The 24,791-nt window shown below is 40.6% G+C and overlaps 2 protein-coding genes across 2 annotated transcripts in view; one reads left to right on the top strand and one right to left on the bottom strand.

Moving 5' to 3' along the window:
• The window catches only part of RALGPS2 (Ral GEF with PH domain and SH3 binding motif 2), a 2,773,917-nt gene that overhangs the window by 1,483,268 nt on the left and 1,265,858 nt on the right, over positions 1 to 24,791 (top strand). The gene's annotated exons all lie outside the window — the stretch shown is intronic.
• ANGPTL1 (angiopoietin like 1) overlaps positions 15,454 to 24,791 on the bottom strand; it is a 282,278-nt gene continuing 272,940 nt past the window's right edge. The window contains exon 5 of the mRNA XM_044085224.1: positions 15,454 to 18,976. Within this exon, the coding sequence (XP_043941159.1) occupies positions 18,789 to 18,976 (188 nt within the window). The 3' untranslated portion in view covers positions 15,454 to 18,788. The remainder of the gene's footprint in view (positions 18,977 to 24,791) is intronic.

Genomic DNA, 24,791 nt, shown 5'->3' with positions numbered 1-24,791 from the left:
GATGGGATGAGTTTCTAGAGTTGGTGGTGAATTTGCAGATTTTATCGTAGCAGGTTTCTAATTTAGTTTGAAGGCCAAGCTGAAGATTCAAAAACAGAGGAATGCCATACATTAGGGAGGGGAGAATGTATGTAGAGGCGATGATCTTTCTGGTGGGGGGGTGAGATAATGGCTATGCCTGTATAGGAGTCCTAATTTTTGGTGTTTTTTTTTTTTGTTAGTTTGGATGTGGACATCGAATTTTAGATGTTTTTCAATGATGATGCTGAGCAGTTTGGTGTGAGGGACAATTTTAATGGGGGTGTTATTCTGGCTTGTGATCTTGAAGGAGTTTATCAATGGGGGAGTGTTTAGATGGGAAAAACATCATTAGCTTGTGGTTTTGCGTCAAGGTTTTAATATTTGAGAACGCTGACTGGGATATCTGCAGAAGGTCAAAAGGGTTGTCAGCCAAGCAGATGATAGTTGAATCATCTGCCTAGTGGATTAGGGTAGAATTGGAGATGAAGTGGTGAAAATTGTTGATTAATATATTGAAAAGTAAGGGGCCAAGGACAGAACCTTGGGTACCCCATTAGGGCTGTATAGAAAGGAAGAGGTGGAATGTTTCCATTTAACAGCTTTTTGTCTTTTGGAGAGGTAGCTGGTGAACCAAGCTGTGGTGGAAGGGGAGAGATTGAGGGAGGAGAGTTGTGATAGGATTATAGGGTGGGAGACTGTGTTGAAGGCTTTGGAAAGATCTAGGAACAGGCTTGATGCGATTTTGCTGGAGCCACGAGCATGGTTAATGGACTCGAGAAAGGAGAGGAGTCCAGTGATAGTACTGTGGCCAGGACGGAATTCATGTTGTGTTGGGGTTAGGAGGTTGTTTTATGTTAGATAAGGCATCAGTTGTAAGTGAATACATTTTTTCCAGGACTTTTGAGAGTGGGAAAAGTCAAGTCCAAGAAAACTTTCATTCATAACTAGACAGCAGTGTAGCTGAAGAAAATGACAATGCTTCGTTCTCAATGTGGGAAACAGTTGCACATATAGACAGAGAAAAATTAATAAAATATCACAGTAGAAATTTAATAAGTAGCAATCTGTAAGTAAAGTAGGACAGCAGTGACCCACACCCATCCTAGAACAGGAGACAAGGAACAATTTGAAGGTAATATTCTCAAAGTAAAATTGAGTGTCAGCATATCTATGATTAGACTGAATTATTGCACAGTTTGTATATTGCACTTTACAGTCCTTTAGGATAGAGATTAGTGGTGTCAGTGTTTTTACCGCCTTTATGGAGTGGGATGATGAATGCATATCTCCAAAGTGAGGGAACATAGGATCCTTGGATGGACCTATTTATTATGAGGGAGATAGGGAAGGCTATGCTGTTGGCAGATAGTTTGTGGAAGGATGCAGGTAAATTATCAGGCACGATGGAGCATGGTTTCAGTCGGAGAAGGAGTTTTTTTTTTTATTATGTGTGTGGGCACAGGTTTGAGGCTGAAGGGAAAGGGGTACGTGTTTTGAAATCAGAGGGGAGGGTATGGGGAGGGGGGGAGATATTGGAGGGGAGCTGGGGAAACTGGCAGTAAGTTTGGCTATACAGTCCACAAAGAAGTTGTTAAACAGAGAGACTGTTTGTTGGTCAGAGCAGTTAGGGTTTGGGCATGGTTTGTCTTTACTGCTGGGGTGAAGGAGAGAGGAGATAATATTCCAGAATTTTCTAGGGTTGTTAATATGTTCACATTGAAGGTTAGAGTAATGTGTTTTGCAGTCTCCGGTTATCAGTATTTTATGAAGTTACGGAGTTGTTTAAAATCTAGTAGGGTATTAGGTTGCTTATTTCTTTGGTATTGTTTCCACGTTTTGTGTCTGAGGAGCATGATCTGTTTAGTTTCCTTAGCCAGGGAGAAGCTATAGCTTTAACTCTCTTGGTCCTGAGAGGAGCAAGGTTATTGAGTAGGTACAGAAAAGTTTCATTAAAGTAGTTGATGGCATTGTCATGGAGCAGAGTTCTTAAAGGTGTCCAGCCAGTTAGTTTTAGGCAGTCTGAAAATGTTTGTGGGTTGAAGTTGGACAGGTTTCAGGTTTGACTGTAGTGATGTTTATGAAGGGGGAAGGGGTAGCGGTCAATAAAGGCTGGTAGATGGCCACTGAATGGGTCAAGAATAATTCAATTTGAGATTAGACTTGGATAAGACACTAAGATCCCGTCAATGATGGAGGCAGAGGTTCCATCTTTGTTTGGCCTGGTGGGGGAGTTTATTAGCTGGGTGAAGTTAGAGGTTGATTGTTTGGGTAATGGATTGAGAGTTAATGGGCACAGTTAATGTTTACTCCACCTAGGATGAATATTTTGTTTTTAATGTTATAGGAGAACCAGGAGAGAATGTCTTCTAGTATTAGATGTTTATTACTTGGAGGGAAGTAAAGAGCAGCTATGCATGTGGACTTGTTTGTTCAATTTTAAGAGAGCTATGGTTAATTGAGTTGGTAAATTTTGGAGTGGGTGTATTGTATGTGGTAACTGAGTAGGTGGAAGAGTAGATTATGGCTACACCTCCTCCTTTTTTGTTGGGCCTGTCATTACGAATTGTATAGTAGCCAGGAGGCAGGATTTCATTATCTCTTTTGTGGTTTCAGCCAAGTTTCTGAGATGGCAGCTATGTCTGGCTGTTTGTGGGTAAGTCGGGCATGTAGGTTAGGAATTTTTATTATGGAGACTTTGGGTGATAATTGTGGTAATGCGAATGCTCTGGGGGATACGAGGGGATGATGGAGGAGGAGAGGAGATAGACTGGTAGTTGGTGGGCCTGGGATTGGGGTGAATGTCACCAGAAAGAGAGAGGGAGATGTGATCTATTATGAGGGTATTAAAGTCTAATGTGGAGAGGGATTTTGGGAAGAGATAGGTAGAGTATTTGTTAGGGAGTGGAGGGTATGGTAAGTTAGAAGAGGGTGTGATAGGTAGTACTTTGTGTTTATATAAGAGGGTTATGTTTAATGAGTAGAGCTCATGGGTAATAGAGGAGGAGGAGAATGATGTATATTGGTAGTTAGAGGTATAGTGTAGTGGAAGGGTATACGAGACGTAAGGGAGTTGCATAGGGTAAGTAAAGGCGCTAAGGAGTGCAATGGGCAGTATTAAGCTAAGGAAATGTGTTGGTGATGGATGTATTGATGGAGTTAATCACATTGTTAGGTTTGTGAGTGTGTCGGTGAGGTGGTGTGTGATTGGATGAAAGATGGAGTGGGAGGAGTTGGTAATGTGGAAGTATTGGGGTCGGGTGGGAATTGGGGGTGTAGGGTAGGGTAGCAGAGTGAGCCTGAAGGGCAAACGGAGTGGACAGAGCCAATCAGTGGAGCCCTAGAATAATTAAGAGCTTAACAGAAGTTATAATTAGATGGATTTCAGATGTGATGTAGTGGCCGAGTGGGAGCAGAAGGGATAGGTAAGTAAAGTATGAGTGAGTCATACAGTCGAAAGGAACAGGCAGAAATTAGGAGAAATACAAAAGTCAAAAGAAGCGGGCAGAAATCAGGAGAATTTAGACTAGGGAGATACTTTACTAAATAAACATTTAACAAGGAAAGAGTGTAACAAAATGGGGAGCGGGGAGTTAAAATAAGTTTACATGCAGCCTGATTTAAACACTATGGTAAGGGAGGAGAGAAGAATAACTTGGAAGTCATGGGGGGATACAGTGCAGCTGCCAGTACTGATGCAGAGCTCAACCAGTGGCACTACAAATACCAAACCAAATACCCACCTAAACACACTGTTCATCCTTAGCCTCTCCACAGGCTACGTGCCCATGGAATGGCACACAGCAACAGCTATTCCATTCCACAAAGGAGGGGCCACCCCATAAGCCTGACTAGCCTGGTCTTGCAAGGCTGTTGAGCGCATCATCATGGAACTCATTAACAAAGACATTGAGAACCTCCAAACACTTAACCTGACCCAGCTCGGCTTTAAGGGCAGATCATGTGTACTAAACTTGGTTGACGTCTTTGAGACAGTCACCAAGGCCATAGATGAGGGGAAGGTGGTTCACACAGCCTACCTTGACCTCGCCAAGGCTTTTGACACCATTCCCCACTCGGGAATTATAGAAAACCTCACCAGCCTGAACATAAACCCCTATGTCACGAGATGGGTTGCCAACTGGCTTACAGACAGAACTCACACGGTAAGAATAGCGGGCTCCAGGTCTGACTCTAAACCAGTCACAAGTGGTGTCCCACAAGGCTCGGTCCTGGGACCCCTACTTTTCGGCATATACTTATCAGAATTTCAGGCAAACACAGGAGGACTATGGCTAACCAAGTTCCCCGATGACTGCAAACTGGGAGCCATAATTGACTCTCTGGCTGACAGACAGTCTCCAAAAGGGCCTTACTGAGACGGACACATGGTGTCAAAGTCATGGTCTCAAGCTAAATGCCAAAAAATGCATAGTCATCCCGTTTGGTAAAAACAAAACACCCATGAATTACCACATAGGTGGCAGCCCCCTTAATACAGAAGATGTAATGAGAGATCTGGGGACCCAGGTAAGTAGTAATCTCTCCTTTGGCAATCATATTGCCAAAGTAGTTAGGAAATCCTTTTATGTAGCCCATCTAATTGCTAAAGGGTTTGCATCTAGAAAGAGTTTGTAGTGCCCCTCTACTTGTCACTCATCAGACCCATCATAGAGTACAATGCCCCATTTGGGATGTACCTCACAAGACACTTCCAACAGCTGGAAAGACCACAAAAGTACCTCACTAAGAGGATTACTGGCCTCAAACATATGTCCTATGCAGCCCGACTGGAAAAACTCTGGCTGTACTCCATGGCATATAGCTTATTCAGAGGTGATATCTGCCTGACTTACAAAGCCATGTCCCGAATTCATGGATATGCTCCACCTAAAGAAATCCAAGTCACTGCGAGCCACTCACTCTAGTGAGCTGAACCTCACCACAACAATAAATAGAACATGCTGGAGGGATAGATTCCTGTCACAGAGACCCCCCATGCTTTGGAACAAAATTCCTAACTACATTAGGCAAAGCCACTCACTAACGCTCTTCAAGAGAAACCATGACGAGTGGATGTGTAACAGAAAATAAACCCCTAGAATCACTTCATTGGGTCTTCTTGACAGAGGCTCAGTTAATTAATCCAGGGGGTGGCGAAAGCTGACATACTCTGGCTAGGCTTATAAATGCCCTCGGGCAGATAGCCTAGTACCTACCTATGAACCTATATATATATATATATATATATATATATATATATATATATATATATATATATATATATATATAAAGATAGACAGCTATAGATACAAAATGCTTGGTGAATTAAGTTTTTTTTACTTGGTTATTTAAACACCAGGCTTACTTGGTAAGTCTGTGTGTATGCATTGATAGGGTGTGTGTGTGTGTAAAATAGTATCCCTAGACTTTGATCTCTTTCCACTCCACATCTCCCTACCCTGTTAGAAGAGGGTAGCACTAAGTAGTTTTGAATCTGCTCATAAAAAGCACCATCAAGAATGTTCTTCATAAACAGCAGGCCCATGTAATACTACAGATTCATTTTAATGTAGTAAAAAAGACAAAGAATCTCAGAACCATTTTGGACATAAGCAACCTCAGTCAATTCATACCAGAGCAAAAATGTTTTTGTCAAAGGGAGATTGGATTTGCTTTTTGGTCCTTCAGTACGAGTGTCTGCATGTAAAGATTGCCATCGAGCAGAAATTCCTACAGTTCTACAGTAAAAAAATTGTCGTCCATTTTGGGCTTTTCCATTCATACTATTTTGTGCCCCCAGGGTAGTCATGAAGTGCACAGCTGTGCTTGCAGTGGACCTGAGACTGCAGAGACTGGGTTTTTCTGTGGCTTGGTGATGAGCGCCTGGCTGCTCTGCACCAGTGATTCTCCTCTCTAACAGTTGGACTTTGGGAATTACAGTAAACCTTACAAAGTTTCAGCTGCAGCCCACACAGACAATAACATTCATGGGTTATTTGCTGGACACCCTTCTTTGCAAGGTATTCTTAGGGGAGACTGTTTTTTTCCCATTTGAGTAGTTTCCAAGATTTGTCATTCTGGAACAGTGTCATCAGCCACGTGTCAGAGCTTTTTGGGAGTCATGGTGAGCACAATATTTCCTAATGCAGTTTGCAGGATACTACATAAGGACCCTCCAGTAGACCAAATTGATTCAATGCTCAGCACTGATATCTGATGAAATCATAATTCAGAAGCATGTCCTATCCACCTAGAATGTGTTTTTTTCTCTGAGCAGCCCCTTATAAATTCCTACCTCCTGGGTGACTATCACCATATCCGCCTCAGTTCTAGGATGAGTTGTGATATTCTGAAGGGCACATGGTCCAAGGTGTGCATGGTCATAGTAAACCTTGTCTGGATGCTAGCAATCTTGGAAATCAGGGCAGTTCTTTTCTTCTTGCAGACTTTTCAGTAGTCCCTTCTTTAAGCTGAGATTTCATACACTAATGTGGCAGAGTTTTTGTATATCAATTGTGGTGATATCCATAAACAGGATATGGGAATAACCACATCTTCAGGACACTGTACAGTTGCTTCTGACACACCTGGTGATGCCAGCTGCCTAGTAATATGCTCATCCAGTGTCTGCAGTAGGTAAACAAATTCTATCAGGTAGACCTTGAAAGTGTCTTCCACTGAAAGGAGAAAGAAGCCTCAGTGCAACTTGTTTGTATTCTTAACCACTGCCAAAATGCAGCACATTTCTTTCTGATTACCCAGGACATACAAAAAGCTGGATCATTCCCTTAGCCCCTTGTTTGTCTTGTCTTTTTTTCCCTTCCCCTTGCTCTAGTCACATGTTATAGCGAAGCTTTTCAGACTGAAGCTATCTGGAATCCTGATAACTTAGTCATCTGGCAAGCCTCACCTGGACCATCAGGCCTTCATTTTTATCATTTGGTCTCTCAATTCCAGAGGGATGCAGCCTACCCAGAAAGGGTCATCTGTATCCTAGCTCTGAGGCCCATTACTAGGAAAATGTACACCAGTAAGTAGACATGTCTTACAGTTTGGGCTCTATTGAAAGGGTTGACTCCTTTTTCATATTCAGTCCCTGCAGCACTTCATTATCTGGCAAAGATGTTTGGCACAGGCCCAAGTTATTCCTTAGTAATGTATATCTGTTTTGACTTTCCGCAAGAGATTGGAAATTTATCACTAGCATTTCTTAAGATGTGTAAGGCCTTTTTTAAGGGTACCTTTCTTATCAGACCCTTGTTAAGACCGCCTGTTACTTGGGAGCTCTGTTTTTATTGGAAAAGATCACACTTCCTCCATTTTAGGATATCAGAGTGAGGAGAACCAAACTTCCCAAGGCCAATATGAGAATGCTTGTAGCCTTGTTCACTTTGGCTTTCTGTGTATGTGTGGGAATGATTTAAAAGGGTAGAGATGCATACGAGAGACTGTAAGACTTGCAAAAATTATGTTTTCAGAGTAGTCACATTTCACAAATCTTCTTAGAAATAACTGATGCTTCTAGGACGTAGTTAAATTTCCATCGTGGAAAATTTTCTGCTGTTAGTTAACTTCGCAAAAAGGATTTCTGAGCTTCAGGCTTTGTGTGTAAAGCTGCCTTATCAAGTCTTCCACAAAGATGGTGAGGCCGTTTAATCCACACATTATTGCCCAATGTAGGTATGGCAGATATTTTCAGCCAGTTTATACACTTTTCAGCATTTTCCCCAGTTGTGGCATAAAAAGAGGATAAGTGTTGCATTGTTGGGTATAGCATCTTTTCTATCTTCATTGGATCGTAGGGGCTACAAGGCAAGTCAGTCAGGAGACCGATTGTGTTTTGCTAATACCTGTCCTCATGATGTGCGTCTCATTTCTGGGAGAACAAAATGTGTCCGTCCAGAGATTAATGTTTTTGGATACCCATTGAATCATCCAGATAGTTTTTGAAGGATGTGTGTGTGTCTGTTTAGCATGTAAAGATCGTTTGTTACAGTGAAGGGGATAACTGTTGGTTAATAAGTCTTACTACCTTTAACTTGTTTATGCATTGGTGAAAGTTTTGAGCCTTAGTTCAAGTGTTTGTGGAATGATTTGCCTTAAGCTACAATAGATCCAGTAGGGTATGGCCTGTAATGACATGTGATGGTTGTATAACAGCCTATGAGAGACCGTATAGGGATGGGGCACCAAGCCTGTGTTTGGTAGCTAAGGGTTTTTAGATGAATATTTTGGTTAAGAGGGATGATAGAATGGGAAGACGCCAATAATTTATTTGGACTGCAGGTTAGAGATTGCCTTTCCTATCAGAGATTAATATCAGAGTATAGGCAAAAAGAGAGAAATAGGGATCCTAAATGAAAAAAACAGCCCTGGTAGAATTTTTAATACAACCTAGAACAGAAGCTGCTATTACAAAAGGATTAATTAGTAGTGCATATAAAATATTGCATGACAACTGTAAGAATCAATTGGAGGAGGTTAGAAAGGATTGGGAAGATAGATTGGATAAGTGATTCACTAAAAAACAATGGGAGGATATATGTACGTCTCCCAAATATGCAACAAAATCTATACGATTAGGATTTTTGCCTGGAAATGTTTACACAGATATTTTTTACCCTAAGTTGAGTGCAGAGAATGTTTCCTCAGGTGGACAGTGTAAATGCTGGATGTGAGAAGGGGAAGAAAGAGGTAATTGAGAACATATTTTCTGGGAGTGCTGTGAGTTGGCAGACTTTAAGGATTCCCTGGAGGATTCACCGTCAGAGATGCAGCGTGTGTATATTTGTCTGACGAGGGAGATGATTATTCTGAGCTATGCTACAGAATCAGAATTGCCTAGGCATGGTAAGGTCTTGCTGTGCCTAATAATGCTGGCTGCCAAAAAAGCAATTACTAGAAAATTGAATTCAAAAGCTAAACCAACTATACTGGAAGTAGTGAATATTGTAACTGAAATAAAACAACTGGAATTGAGATCTTTAGGAGCAAACTACATAGGAAAAATGGGAATTGTGGGAACAATACATACAAGAGAGGAATGAGGCCTAAAAGGCAGTAGGACTTAAATGAGCTATGTAGTGTTTGACTGTGAAAAATTGAGTAGATTATAAGTGATCTATAATGTTTGCAACTGGGAGTGTGTCAGTATGGTTTGCAATGTAGAATGCTTGTGACTAGGATTGTGTTGGTGTGGTTTGTATTCATTTATGTAAATGTATGATGGCCTGTGTAGTAACCGATGGTTAATGAAGATGTTTCGTTTTTTTTTTTTTAAAAAAAAAAGGCAGGAATTGAATTTTCGTAATATTGCTAAGGTTATATGATGCATAGCAGTATATGTGAAGTATAATGTTTGTTATGTTAATATAGTTTGATTACTTTTATATGAATGTAAATTTGCCTATGTCACAAGTGATAATTCAATAAAGGTGTTTGAAAAAAAATCTTTTAGCTAAAAGCAAGCTTGGTGGAGTACAGGAGTATAGCTGTGACTGTGACCTAGGTGATCTTTTAGTTAAAAGAAAGCTTGGTGGAGTACAGGAATAAAGCCTTGACTATGACCTAAGTAATCTTTGTTAAAAGCAAACTTGAAGTAGAGGAATAAAGCCATGATTATGATGGAGGTGAAACTAGTTTGACTAGTGTCACAGGTGACCAGTGAGCTAGCAGGGCAGTATGGATAGTGCTTTCCAGCAGATTCCATCACCATTCTGATGTAGTGCTTTGGAGGTTGTGCATAAGAGTGCACATGATAGTGAGCCAGGAAAGCCATGCACTGTGGTTGCACAAGCCAGTAACAGTAGCTGCCATATTTTGCATGTGAAGAGGCAAGTGTGTGCAGATGTGGTTGACCTTGTCACCACTAATGGTTGGGGCTATGGCTAAAAATGATAAATGTTGTCATGTCTGGGATGCTGGCAAAAGCACAAAGACCCTCCAGTTGTCTGCCTAGCTCACAGCCTTTGCATAAGACCCCTGTAATGGATCTGAAAGGATGATGGTCCCCACCACCAGATAAAAAGGGCAAATCTGTGATTGGGGACGCCAGATGGTCACTGGTCAGAGGGAGCAAAAATCTACAGAAAAAAAAATCCATCCTTTAATTAGGAACCTTTGGGCCCTTTCTAGTTACGTGATGTGTCTAGCTTGGTGCATGCTGAAAGGGGCTGAGTGATTATAACTTTTTTTTTTTTACTTGGATGGGATGTCAGAAATTTATTATGCTAGACAGAAGTATTTCCCGTTTACTGGTGCTGTACAGTGGTCTTAGGAGAGAGTGCATTTTCAGTGCAGGTACTTAATGTTCCTGACTGCTATGTCGGTTTTAGGGGGTTTTGGCTGTACTATAATTTATATTTGGGTTGTTTGCCGAATGTAATTATACTGCACATTTTCTGCATTCAATTTAAGCTCTTTTTCTCTGCAGCAATGGTTTGTAAGGGTTTATTCTTGCCAGAGCAGTGTTAAATTTGGGGATTTGTGAACAATAACTCACATTTCATACTAACTGGCAAATTTGGTTAGCCATAGGTGTAGGTTTACAATACGGAGGTCTGAAAAGTATATGGCAAATAGAAGGGGTCCCAGCACTGAGACTTGGGTTATTTGATCACTTATTTTCTGAAGGAGCACCTGCCACCGTAATTATTTAGCTCTGTGTTTGAGAGTTTGCAGTCCATCTTGACTGGACTAACAATTTACAGTTATTTCTACTTTGTATTGCTAATAAAAAAAAAATATCCAAAAACACTTTGTCTAGTCAGTTGTGTGTCAGATATTGGGTTTCAAAACCCTTTTGAAGGTTTCAGATTTGCAAAACGTATTTTTGCAGAGTTGTCAGATTCCCAAATAGTTAAAAACATGGCAAGCAAGTTAACAGTACAATCCAGAGCCCATTCTACTAGGGCTGTTTGTAGATGTGAGCTATGCTACTGCAAATTAGGGCTTCTGGATATGTTTTTGCAAGTCAGTACAAGCTTGATATAGTCTATTATTTCGAGTCTTCCGAAAGGAATATTTATTTACAGAATCCTATGTGCGATTGGCAGGGTTTTCTGGGGTTTCTGTTTTAGTGAGGAAGAGTGTGAACCAGAAGCAAGACACATGAAAGTCACTTACTTGGAAGGAACAGTAGGTTTTGCATGGTCCTGGTACATCCCCCCAGTCATTCCAACCTACCTTCTCTTGGCCTGGAAAAAGAAGGATCCTGCTTAGGTGTTGTTTTTGAATGACATACTGCAGTTCTGGAGAGTGAAGGCAGAACATTATGGATACAGAGGAGATGAGGCCTGGAAAAGGTTAGATGTGCAGACTCATGAGAGCTTCGTGAGGAGGAGGAGGATTAATTATGACCATGGAGATCGCCACTGATAACATAACTTTAGATTCTTTCTCTTCTATTTTTTGCAGAAGGGGATGCAGGTTGAGTTCACAGCATGTTTTCTGTGCCGTGGCAATATATATTTCCTGTATTTTTCCCTATATGCTTTCTGATTCCACGTCTTTTTACTGCATTCAGAGAAAACTCATCCTTGTCAGTCCTGGTGACCAAAAGGGTGCGGCTTCAGGTTGTCCATTCTGTCAGGAAACTATCTTGCTTTCAGCCAAATGGCTTTTTCTTGGTTGAAATTAGAGCTCAGTATCAGTCTGGTTGTTTTTGTGAACCCAGTGAATTTCACAAGATATTACAGCCAGTGTGTCCAGAAGTGATTAAGGCTTGCCATGAAGCCTTCTACCTGGCAGAGGTACTCCACCAAATGCTTTTCCAGCTGGATAGATTCAAACCAGATACTGCCAGTGTGCATCAGTTTGCAGGCGATTCTGACATGTCTCAGGCTGCACTTGTGAAGTAGGCCTCCATTATTCCCAGGTCAGGACAGATCTCAGCTATCTTTGCTTATCCTAATGGGTAGGTTTGGGCCCAATGCTAGCTTGTTAGCACATCCTTCGAGGAGGGTTGTCATCTTTTACCATTACTTACCTCCATGGGGTTTGAGCTTCACAACTGGTTCTCCATGCATGCCAAGGATCGTATAGCCCATTCAGAGGTGGTCTCCTGCATGTTCTTGCTGCTGCTGTTTTGGCCTGTAATTAATTCTACTTGCATAGATGCAGAATGGCAGGTTCTCTTAATCCCACCAGCAGTAATCAGCTTGGCGATTTCCAATGTGCAGTTAGTTGTACAGTTTGTCTTTTGATTGATGGTAATTTAGTGGTAGTGCTAGACCTGGAACGAAAGGAGTTTATGCTGCTAATAACTGGTGTTCTAAAACAGGCTGTATTCACTAGAAGGAAAGCCTGAGAGGAAGAGAGCATCCAGAGTAAGTTAGTTTAGTACTTGATCCCCCATAATGAAAAAAGGGGGAGTCAAGACAAATGATATTGGAAAGTCAACATGCGAGTCTGTAACCATCATCACTCCGATTTCACTGCAGTCCCTCTACTGGGTGTGGAAGGTTGGGTTGGGGCATTCCAAACTATGGACAGTAAGATGATTGCACACACCACTGACCTTGTCAAGGTGGAAAGTATACAGGAACAACTAAATGCTCTCCACCATATAAACCGCAAACTAAACAAGTAAAAAAAGCTTTGCTTTCAGTAAGAAGCTGCACTTCGTCTTGAGTAGCCAGAAATGTTGTGACCACTGACTGCCTATTGACATTAGTCTGTGCTGTTGCTGACAGTGTGTGTGTGTGCAACTAGATGCTTTTTGGGGATGCTTTGAATAAATATATTTTGCTTGTTCAATACTCAAGATATGAGATGCAATGTAAGTAATTCTCATATACATTCCCAAAAGGAATCTGGAAAGATTCCCCTGGTGTAACTGGAATCCATGACAGAGATATCTCTGCACTTATTCTAGTGATGGCTGGATCAGTATTAGTTGGGAAGAAGGTGATTTCATATGTATGCCCTAAAAGTAATAACTGTCACACATCCTCCTTTATGGATCCTTGGGTTGCGCCGGAGATGACCACTGCACCCCACCTGCAGAGTCTATTAGCAGTATATGGTCATGGCTATAATCCATCAATATCTATTTGGACATCAGTGCTATTTTTCTGAGTTTACATTTTTTTTGCACTATTATGACTAATAAAATGAATGTAGTAAAGATGAAATGTTACATAATGAAGACCCATCTCCTTATGTCTGTGTAACAAACCTTTCTGTCCTACTTGTGCACTAACTAGGTCCTGTTCTTATGCTGGTAGTGTGCTGGTTGTTTAATGTAGCAGGGGCAGCTAGCACCATAAGAAGTGGACCTTTAATTGGGAGAGGTGATGCTGTTTTTAAATGGTGAAGCATATTCTGGGTAGACCTTCTGGCTTTGCTCATAACCATAATTTTCCCCTCTATATTACAGACTTGTCAGTGGTTGTTCATTGTTTCTTTAAATGCAAAGCTTTTTTTCTTTTTTGTAACTTAGTCTGTCAAGGAGAAAAGTTAGCCTACAACTTCAGGTTTTCAGTTTGATTTGAAAAAAAAAAGCTTTGGATTTAACGAAACGATGAATGGCCACTGACATCTTGCTGCAAGTCTGTAATATAGAGGGGAAAATGATTATGAGCAAAGCCAGGAAGTCTACACATTACAAAAACATGCATCTGGAGCATTTCTCCTCGAGCCTCTGCTGAAAATTGGCTTTGTTCCAAGTCTGACTTTCCCGATAAACAAATAAATAAATTTAAACAAATACATTTGTAAAGAGGGTAGAGGTTTATTTAGATGCACTTTTGTGGCAAATGATTCTTTTGAAGTTAGCAAACCTTCCAAAAGGAAGTGTTGTATTTCCAGGTGGAACAGATTTTAATGCTTCTAGACTGGTCTTGGTCACGTGTTCCGGGGATGTTGCTAATAGTTCTGTAGTGCCCATTTTCCACCTTTGTCCACTCCAGATACCTTTTAAAGGCACACAACAACCGTTTCATTTTCTCTGTGGCTTTTTTGTATTGCTGAATTTTCAAAATCTGTATTATGAGTATCCTTTGTTCTTCGAGGGATACCGGAGTGAAATCTAGAATGTTTACATATTTAACATTTTTTTTCAGCCATTTTATACAGTTTAACAGGTTTCATTGGTATCCAAAGTACTTCAGTCAGAGACATGTGATGTTCTGCATGTTCTACAGAGTCATGTAACTTTAGGATGAGTTTAAGTAGCCTTCCAAAAGCATTTGCAATTTTTGACATTTGTCTTGTTCTGTTAAAAAGAATTCATCTAGTTGTCATTTCTCGCGGGTGTGTTCTACTTTGCCCCACTGCTTCCGTGGACACGCACAGTCCATTCTCTGTCAGTTGCCCCATTCGTTGCTCCAGTCACTGAGGTGGGGGGGGGTGAGGGTTGTGTAGGAGGGGTTGGGTGATTTTTTTTTTTTTTTTTGCGCTACACCAGTATGCCCACCTAGTGACAGCATATATTCTGAACAGTAACTTGTGTGTACACAGTCTTTTTTCTGACTTCTTGTTGTGGTCAGCAGTTGGGCTACATGCCTTCCACCTTATGCATTCCATTAACTTTTGCACTGTGTTTCAAAACTGTTGACACCCTCCCCAACACAAAAAAACAGGTTTTAAATAGGTCTTTGCTACCTCTGTTAGAGTAACATATTTTCAGTTTCGTACCTGTGTACACACATTAGGTGATCTTGTCCATGTCTGTGATCACATTTAATGCTGCTAATGGATTTAATGTTTTATTCAATTTTTACCCATCATTATATGTTTGTTATTGTCTCTCTTTTTTTTTTTGTTACTGTTTATAGTTTTATTATTTTAAACTGCAGTGTGTGTTGGCTAAACCACTTTAGTCAACATGCAATATAAAAAACTTTCAAGAAATGACATCCTTTTAGATAAACTGTATTGGATTATTTCCTTAGGAAACAGTGAGCAATGGAAATGTAAAAGGGAAATGTTGATGCACAGCAGTTGTCATTTACAGACTGTGCAACCTTGTAAAGGTTTTCAAATAGGAAGGGAGGTGAGTGTGTGTGTGTCTGTTTGCGGGGTCATTGGAACACTGTCTCCACAAAACAGATTGCATTTGCTGTCTTGTTTCTCATAGCTTACCGTCTCCAGAGTCAACACTTTGATTTACAGTAGTATTAGAGAGGGTTTATCTGCCTAGATTGTCTGCTTTGCAATAACCAATTGCTTTACTTTCACTCTTGGACTGTTGTCCTTTTTCAGTGCAAATCCTGCAGGTTAGACGTATGTTAGTCTGCGTAGCTGTTCTCATAATCTTTTTAAAACTTTGCCTGACAGCCACTTTATCCCTTTTGACTGATATTTCCCGGTTCTGTTTTAGAACATTTACAATTTAACCACAGTACAGAAATTGAAGCAGTTTATATCAAGTAAATAATTTATCAAGCCATCAACACGTATTATGTATGTAAAAAAAAAAAGGTATAGCAGTTTCAGAACACAAGTCTTTTATTTAGCACATTGCTTATACATCCCAGTGCTGTGAATGTAAATGACATTGTTCGCATGTTGTCATAATACAACTTTGCCAGGCCCAATTTTCATTGAAAATTTTTTCACTTAGTAGTTAATTATCTTAACACTGCATGGTTAACTTTGGTCAAGTCTTCATGGCATTGTTAGTTTTTAGGAGAGCTGATCAGTAAGCCATCTAATCTTTTTTTTAACCTCAAAGAAAACCTGTAAATAAATTGAACACCTCTGAAACTACATTGTCCGTTCTCATTTAGACTGATCTTCATCAGTCGATGGATTTAGCAGGGGATTGCAAATCCGCATGGCAGGTTGGAGCTTAACTTAACATTTTGATGGAAGAAAGTTGTATCTGACAGGATATGCCACACTGGGGAAGGACACAGAATCCTAATGGCTGTTTAGAGGGCACCCCTTTTTATGGTGCTAAAGTTTTGTGACATTTCTTCATGACGCAAATTCTGCTGCCAGCTTTACTTAGTGCTGTAAATCGCTATGTATATATGTACACTTGTTCATGTGTGTGTTTATATGTTATACAGATATATATGTGCATACATGTGTACATGAGATGTAGGGATTTACCCCACACACGATAGATATGGGAAGGGGGGGTTATCTTTTCTAAAAATTATTTTTTTTCTCCCGTGTGTGATTTGCCTTGTCTAGACATTATTTGAGGTGCTACAGTGGAAATGCATGCACAGAATCTTTGGGTGGTATACAGTTTTACAGTACATATACAAATTGTATTACTTCTCTGCTCCCTCCCCCAACTCACACATGGGAGCACACAAACTACAGCCTTGAATTTGATTACTTGGATGTTTTGTTGGGTTTTGGGGTACATGAATTTACTGCTGAGTTACACATGGACATGAATACTTGGACACCTCTTATTAGCACCTTATTTAGTGGCAACAAGGTAGACAGTTTCCCTTCACAGTAACTGTCCTGAAGACTATAAGGCAGAAGGGAAAGTTGTTAAGGTGATTGACTTTAAACTGACAGGAACTGTTCTTAGTATTAGGTAACGTCATAGCTTTGCCTTTCTCATTCTTCATTCATATCTAGTATAGACTAATTGCTTCTGTCTTTGTAAAGTTTTTTTGTTGTTTTATTACAGAGTGAAGCATTGATGGAAAGTAGTCTTTCTCCTGCTTATCTGTAATTTCTATTTTGCCAGACTTTGAGGTTCTAGTTTTTTGCTTCGTCATCAGAAATGTTGTGGGGGTGGTGAAGAAAGATTGAGTAGGATACCATCTTCACTATTGTACAGTTTAGGAAACATGAACACTGAAATGTTCTACCTTTCAAACCGTAGCTGATTGCTTTATTCAGTACCCTCTTACACTTCATTTCCTGTAGACTTGTTTCATGGGCTGTCTTTCTGGTTCCCCATCATAAGTCTGAGGATGCACCTTTTAATTCACTGCTTCTAGTTACTGGTTTTCCTGCCTTTATCTTTCTGGAAATTTTAAGACTTACATGAAGGGCAGTGCAGGTAGCCATTTGTTTCTTCTGCACTTTGTTTGCATTCCCGAGATTTACTTGGACATTTAGAGGGTTGACTGGGGGAGAAAATGGTGGCGATCAAGAAGGGTGACACTTCCAGCCCATCACACAGCATGCAGTCCCAGAGCTACTGTTGCTCTGCCATTGCTGGTGTTCACTCTTACTCTGGCATTATATCGCTCAGTTGCTATCAGTAGGCCATGGAGGATTTTACTGACCTACCTCATGAAGGACGTTGGGAAGGTTTACTTGTATTGGGGAGATTAAAGGAAGGGAGGATATGCTGTGGTGGATACTTGTTTTCCTGTTTAACCTTTTTCTGTTCAATACCAAGAAGGGGACTCAAAGGGTCTTATGTCTACTGTATACATCCTTTTTAACTGTATCTTGATATGGAAATAACTTTGCTGCACATTTTCTTCCCTTGTTAGGTTAAGTAGGGATATACAACTTTCCTTGGTGCTTCACACAGGAGAGAGTGGTCTGCCATGCCACCCAAGTGGCTATGCATCATGTACTACCTAGTGGGTGATGTGACCCTTTTATCCATTTCACTTTAATTTTTATTCTTTATGGCTAACTGGCTTAGCAGTATTTTAACCTTACATCTCATGAAGTTAGTTCTTAAGACATATGGATAACTGTCAGTGTTGCTACTTTTATTTTGCAGTTTGACTCTTATTTTTCACTGCCCACCTTCTTCACCTACAGTTTGTTTCTACTTGATTAGTGGTAGATTGATTTTTCCCCCTCAGACTGTGCACAGTTGTGATAAAGTAACAGCACATAAGAAGGCACCACATACTGTATGGTAAAAGGCAGAAGAGGGGGAAAGATGTGTTTAACAGGAAAGGTAAGATTTTCAGCATGCAGAAGTTAGACGTAGTGAAGTGTTATTGGTTTAAGATTTACTCTAACACCATTAGCTGAACAAAGAGGTGGCTTCGGAGGGGTGCTGGTACTGTTTCTGGTTTTCTGCCTTATGCCACTTACTGACGGTCTTCCTTTTTTGCACCTTTTTTATATTGGTTTCCGATTCCATTGACACAATTTGGTTTTGCTTCATTTGTGATGAGTGCTAAAGGCAAAAGACAGTATGTTGGCTACTGTAAAAGTGTTGAGTTTCCTGTGTTTTAATTAATCAATGTTAAAAGCGTTTTGCAATTAAGAGCAGTAAGTTAGTAATGTAACAGTAGTGTGTACTTTCCTGTCATGAACTATTGTTTTTTTGGTTTATGAGGACTCTGTTTAACCTGGATTTTTATTTGTGAAGGTCCTTTGTAGACCCCCCCCCCCACCCACCCAAACAAGTACATAAATTAGCAAATACACTATTACACAGAAATGTAAGACTTGTTTGTGATGCATACAAAAATAGCATAATAATAATGATTGTTTTACATAATTGCTACACATAATTACTATTTACATATCATAACTCCAATTTAACTGTTAGAATGTGTTTTTGTAATATGTAAAATTCATTATCCACTCATTACTGAAATTCCAGAAAAGGAATATGGAAGTTTGTGTTTGGACTTGAAACTGTGGTAAAACCTTTTAGTTTTGGTTTTAGTTGAGGTTAAGAAAATAAAATATGCATACACAGACAAGTATATACTGTCACAGTGATAAACCATGACACTCACAACGTCCTGGTATATTACAGCAAGCTAACTGAGGGTGTAGGATTTTTACATTGAGGAGGATATGTCCTTGTCTGGCATTAATAAACACTTGCTTCCAATATGCTCTGTTCAGTAGGTGTGTGATCGTTCTTAGTCTATTGGTCTTATCATCATTTTGACTGATCTCAGAGAGTACGATCCACCTCTGTAGTCTTCCCAGTATATCCCATCTTGGAATTTGTTTCGATAATGACCACCTCGGTACCATACTCCATTCAGATTTGCATGTGAACATGCATTATACCACCAACCGCCTTTGTGAAAATGGGCACAGTTACCTGATGAAAAAGAGAGTAACTTGGTGAATCAGATCAGAAACTAGTTCATCAAAAGACAAACAGCTGTGTTTAAAAAGTGACTGTAGGCATTTTAGCATTCAGACTTTGTGTCTGCTTAATCTCTGTTCTTTCTGCAGTAATTGCTTACTATTAGTACTGTACTTTAGTTGTAATTGTATTTTTTTAATTTCTTGGAGATTTTCCTCCCTGGGGCTTCACTGAATAGTGGCTACAACAGCCCAGTTGGACTTTCCCAATAAATAAAAGCAGTAAGTAAATGACATTATTTTGCTTCACCTTGTAGTCTTGTTACTCTGTGGAATGGTTTGAGTTACTACTCTATGGAGGCAGACCAATGTCCATGATGGAACGGTTTGAGTTACTAATCTATGGAGGCAGACCAATGTCCGTGATGGAGTGGTGCAAGTTACTAATCTGTGGAGAGAGACCAATGTCCATGGTGGAACGGTTTGAGTTACTAATCTATGGAGACAGACCAGTGTCTGTGATGGAACGGTTAGAGTTACTATAGAGAACATACCACTGTCCATAATGGAATGATTTGAGTTACTAATCTATGCAGATAGACCAATTTCCATGATGAAATGGTTTGAGTTGCTAATCTATGGAGACAGACCAGTGTCCGTGATGGAACGGTTTGAGTTACTATGGAGACAGACCAGTGTCCATGATGGAATGGTTCGAGTTACTAATTTGTGCAGACAAACCAATGTCCATGATGGAACAGTTTGAGTTACTAATCTATGGAGGCATATCAATCTCAGTGATGTTGAGGGATGAAACTATGACTATGACACAGGCGACTGGACTTCGCTTGTCAGCTTGGACACTTGAAGCTGCAGAGGAGGATAGGCTCTCCAGTTCTGGGGAAGAGCAAGGCAGAGATGACGGCATGCAGCATCAGTCCCCTCGGAGGAGGGACTGAGATGGTAATATAGGACTTGGAGTGGGCATTATATTTGCCAAGTCACCACTAGGGTAGTAGCTTTCACAATAGGTGCATTAGTGTATCCCACATACGCAAGCATTGAGTCTGTAGTGATGCAAATTGCTTACAGCACCTACCAAAGGACTGGGTTTAGGTCATAACAAGCATCTTTACAGCTGCAATGTCAGCATTGATGCAAAGCGCCCTCATGGAGGCCTGTAATGACCTTTTTTGGCCACAGTTGCCATGATCCTTGGTGACATTTCCAGGTATGGGAAGGAATGGGTTTGTCTGTGTGTGTGTGTGTGTGTGTGTGTGTGTGTGTGTGGGGGGGCCAATATATCTTTGGTGTGGGAACATAAATTGCATAGGAAAAATTTAGGAGGGATGTATGGAAGCTATAATTTACTTGGGAAACCATCAAAAAGGGAATGTAGGATTGGTATGAAAAAGGGTTGTAGACAGGGCTGCAACAACAGGACATATTTGGCTAATGGTCAACGTCCTTAGTCTCCCATACACCATTTGATCCTGACAAATGCCTGGCTGTAGTTTGTATGCTTTCCGTGTGTCTTCCTGGGATTCCTCCCAAAAGCATGTCTGGTTATTTCCACTTCAGAATTTGTCTAAGATTCAAGTTTGTGGACAGAAGCACAGACTGTAGATGGTGCCTATTGGGGAAGAGTAGTACCCGATCGATCAACTGTGCTGCACAGTATGTTCTAGATAAGAGAACATGGACCTTGGATGATGCACCATGTCAGTTAGCAAATCAATGGTGCAAAATTGGCTGTAGGTGATTTGGTTATGTTCACTAATGTCATCAAAAATAGGTATGGGTTATTTACTGGTGTTAAGTGGATTGAGGACCTGGCCTACTCTGACCTATTTCAGGGACCCATGCTAACTGTGGGAGGGGCCTATGTGCCCCTGTTGACCAGTGTGTGCGTGCCATAAAGTCCATCTGGAGTAACCTGGTATAGCTTGGTTAAACAAGAGCTGGATGTAAAACCAGTCAACCTGTCAAACATGAACTAAGGATTGCTACACCCAGTATAGGTTCACTGACAGTATGCAGACTTGGAAATTAGTGACTTGATAAGGAGGACACCGGAAAGTCTTTGTATCCAGGCGACGGGAAGGGCAGACTTGTGGCATTCAGCCAATTTCCAGTCACACGATAAAAGAAATATTACTAAGGCTTAATCCTACTACTTCAGCTGCTGGCAGCCTTCCAGCAGTGTTTTAAAATGGCAGTAGATGCCATAGCATACCCTGCCTGTATCCTAACAAACACATCCATTAGAGAGAACTGTGGTCCTACCCTCTTAAAAAAAAATAATTTATTCTCCCACTCCACAAAGGTGGTAAATGCAGAAATATCTTTATCTACAGGACAGTTGCAATTCCCTCTCATATTTTTATACTTAAAAAAATGCATCTTTTTTCAATTCTTTAAACTTTTGTATGGAAACCGCCATCTCTGCTCAACTCGACTTGGCTTTCGCACTCGCTTTAGCACAACATTAGCATTGTTGCGCTTCATTAACAACATCAGTCTGTATAGAAATGAAGGCAAACTAGACTTCGCACTCTTCCTTCACCTGTCCAAGGCATTTGACATTGTTTCACTAAAAACTACTGCAAAAACTCTGCATCTGGCCCCAGCAACGTGCTAGTCCTGGCAAACAAATGTTAAATACATAATCACAGTTACCTAGCTAATGGAGAACCATCTGTAAAATAGATGAGTGGTCTCCTTTCCTACCTACCACTGTTGGTATTCCACAAGGATTGATACTTGGGCCTTTGCTGTTTAACATTTTCATTAATGACCTCTACACTTCCACCAAACTAGCTACCATTGTCCACTATGCAAATGACTCTACTCTTATCCTTAGCCATAAATATTGCTGACTTACAACAACAAACTCGAGTCTTTCTCTGCAATTAAAGCTTGGCTACAAAACTCACTAGTTCTCATAAACCCCCAAAAGAATGTTAATTCTGTTCACGTTAAAACATCTGTACCTTGTAAAAATCACATTTCAGAATATCATCAGCTTATCGTCTCATCTACAAACCTGACAAGTGCCCTGTACTAAAAAAATCATTCACCTTTGCTGACCAACTCATTTTTAACTCTGGATAAGTTGCTCTGTACTGTATTTAAATTGAACAACAGAGATGAAGACTCCCTGTACACCAACTATTGTTGCAAAGCTCTGGAGCTTGTGTACCTGTTCCTGTAAGACAAATTGACAATCTGCAGACTTTCAAAATCCATCTAAAACAGCACCTTGCAAATAAATGGCTCTGCTTTTTGCTCTACTCCAGGGTACTAAATATCCTTCTGTCTAGGTCTCAGTTCTACCAGCTGTTAAGAATATCATCTCTCTGTCTGCCTAATTCCTCCCACTTTTATACCCATAACTATCCTTTGTATTAGAATAGTACTGTACCCCCCCCCCCACTGCCTCCTTATGGGTTGTGCAGTGGTGTAGCAGTTAGTCCTCTCCTCACAGCAAGAGGTTCTCCAGTTTGATTCTCAGCTGGGGGTGCCTTCTTTCCGGATTCTACATGTCCTCCCTGCATTTGTGTTGGTTTCCTGCGGGGGTGCTCTGGTTTCCTCCCACATTTCAAAGACATGCATCTGGTGCATTTCTCCCCTAGCCTTCGCAGAAACTGTGCTCTGTCCCAGTCAGACTTTCCCAGTAAGCAATAAATAAATAATTCTGGTGTCTGTTTGCTAACCGTTATCTGATAATCCATCTGTTATTTAATTGGCTTATCTACTTTCTCTTCCTTTTACCTTGGTATTTTCCATCTAACACTGTGCTCTCTATGCCAGTACTGCGATGGTGGTGCTGCGGTAGCATTGTCGCCTCACAGTTGGACGTTGCCCGTTCGATTCTCAGAGCATCTTCTGTGTGGCGACACTCGTCAATGGGCGTTCCTTCATTGAAGGTTGTACATTAGGCCCGGCAAGCCAGCACATAAAAATCTACTGCCAATCATTAGCGGGCCGGAGTTCCGCTGTGGCGACCCCTAACCGGGAAAAGCCGAAAGACACAAACAAAACTGTGCTCTCTGTGCCACTTTTTCAGTTTCCAACAGTGACTGTTTCTCTCTGACCTCTTCACACCCTCTACTAAGAGTGGACTAATCTAGCTCTTATTGAAATAACTGTATCCTACAAAAAAATAAGCTCAGTTCTTAGACTTGCATTATTCTGCTGTTTATTTCACTCATGAAAGTAGTTGCTTTGTGAATAGGTTTGTCCTGAACTTTAATGCCTTGACTTTTAACTCCTATGAAAATGGTAATGACCTCTCTCTACCCTGGGCTATTTATCAAGGAGCCTCAATCCTCAGTATTGACACCAATGAAAGACAGTCACTAAAAACAGTAATGAATTTACACAGTATATTCAAACGCAGCTCGTTGCATCAAACACAATTTCCACCAAGAGCACACAAAGGACACGCTCCACTGGGATCCCCTGTCTCACCAGATCCCTAACAAGACTTGCTTTGGAGTAGTGTGTCTTAGTTCCAAGTAGCTGTGACACACCCTCACCTGGGTATTTGATTTTCTTACACACACACACACACACACACACACACACACACACACACACACACTTTCTCTCTCCTCCCCTGGAAAGGCTAGTAGGGATTTAATAGCTATACCCCTTCGGCCCAGACTATAAGGCAACCTTGCTGCCACCCGTCAACCCCTGTCCAGCTCTTACAGGGGTATCCAATTATACTGAGGGAAATCAATACTACCATAAATGGTAGAGTGTAACCAAAGCAATCAGGCTTTTCGAGTGGCCAAGGCATCACTAAAATAAGCACAGGTACTCTCAAGAATTAAAAATGTTTACTAAAAGTTGCAAAAACTAAACGTCTGTGGTTGATTCTATGACCGCTCCCAGTTTGCTGATGAATGCAAACTGGGAGCGGTCATAGGATCTCCATTTGATGTCAGCATCCTCCAAGAGGGTCTTACACAAACAAATCATTGGTGCCAATGTTATGGCCTTAAACTCGATGCAAAAAAAAAAAATGTATTGTCCTGGTAAGAGCAATGTTCCTGCTAACTACCACATCAAAAGCAACACCCTAAATACGCACTCTGTGGTGAGAGACCCTGGCACACAGATTGACAGAAATCTTACCTTTGCTCACTATGTCTCCACAGTGGTAAGGAGGGCATTCTATATTGCTCATTTCATAAGAAAGGACATTGCCTCCAGAAAAAAGAAGTTAGTACCTCCATGTACTCTTCCCTCATCAGGCCAATAATTGAGTGCAACGGCCCTTTCCAAGCACTTGCAGAAATGTGTGTGTGTGTATGTATATGTATATATATATATATATATATATATATATATATATATATGTGTATATATATATATATATATATATATATATATATATATATATATATATATATATATATATATATATATATGTATATGTATGTATGTATGTATATGTATGTATGGGTTCATTATGAAATTTCGAAATCCCATAATCTCGAGTTTCAGAATCTCGAGATCTTGAAATCTCGAAATTGTGAACCCCCCAAAACCACCACCCAACACACTAAAACATGTGCATGCAAGGGGGCAAGGCCCCCCTGCACCCCACCGCCCACACCCCCCTGCAACTTAAATATACCAGCTCCAAGATCGCACTACAAAGAGGACAGGGGAAATCTCCCAGTCTGCTCTGTATGTCTATCACCATTCAGGATTTCGAAGTTTTGAAACTTCGAGCATGTGATCTTTGATAATATGAAATTCAAAGTTTTGCTTCTGACAATTTTTCAAAAAAAAAAAAAAAAAAATTTTGAAGG

This window comes from Protopterus annectens, chromosome 10.part0 (genome assembly GCF_019279795.1).
Source record: "Protopterus annectens isolate FY-2018-M chromosome 10.part0, PAN1.0, whole genome shotgun sequence".
Classification (NCBI taxonomy): Eukaryota; Metazoa; Chordata; order Ceratodontiformes; family Protopteridae; genus Protopterus; species Protopterus annectens.
This window is presented reverse-complemented; position numbering and strand designations above follow the sequence as displayed.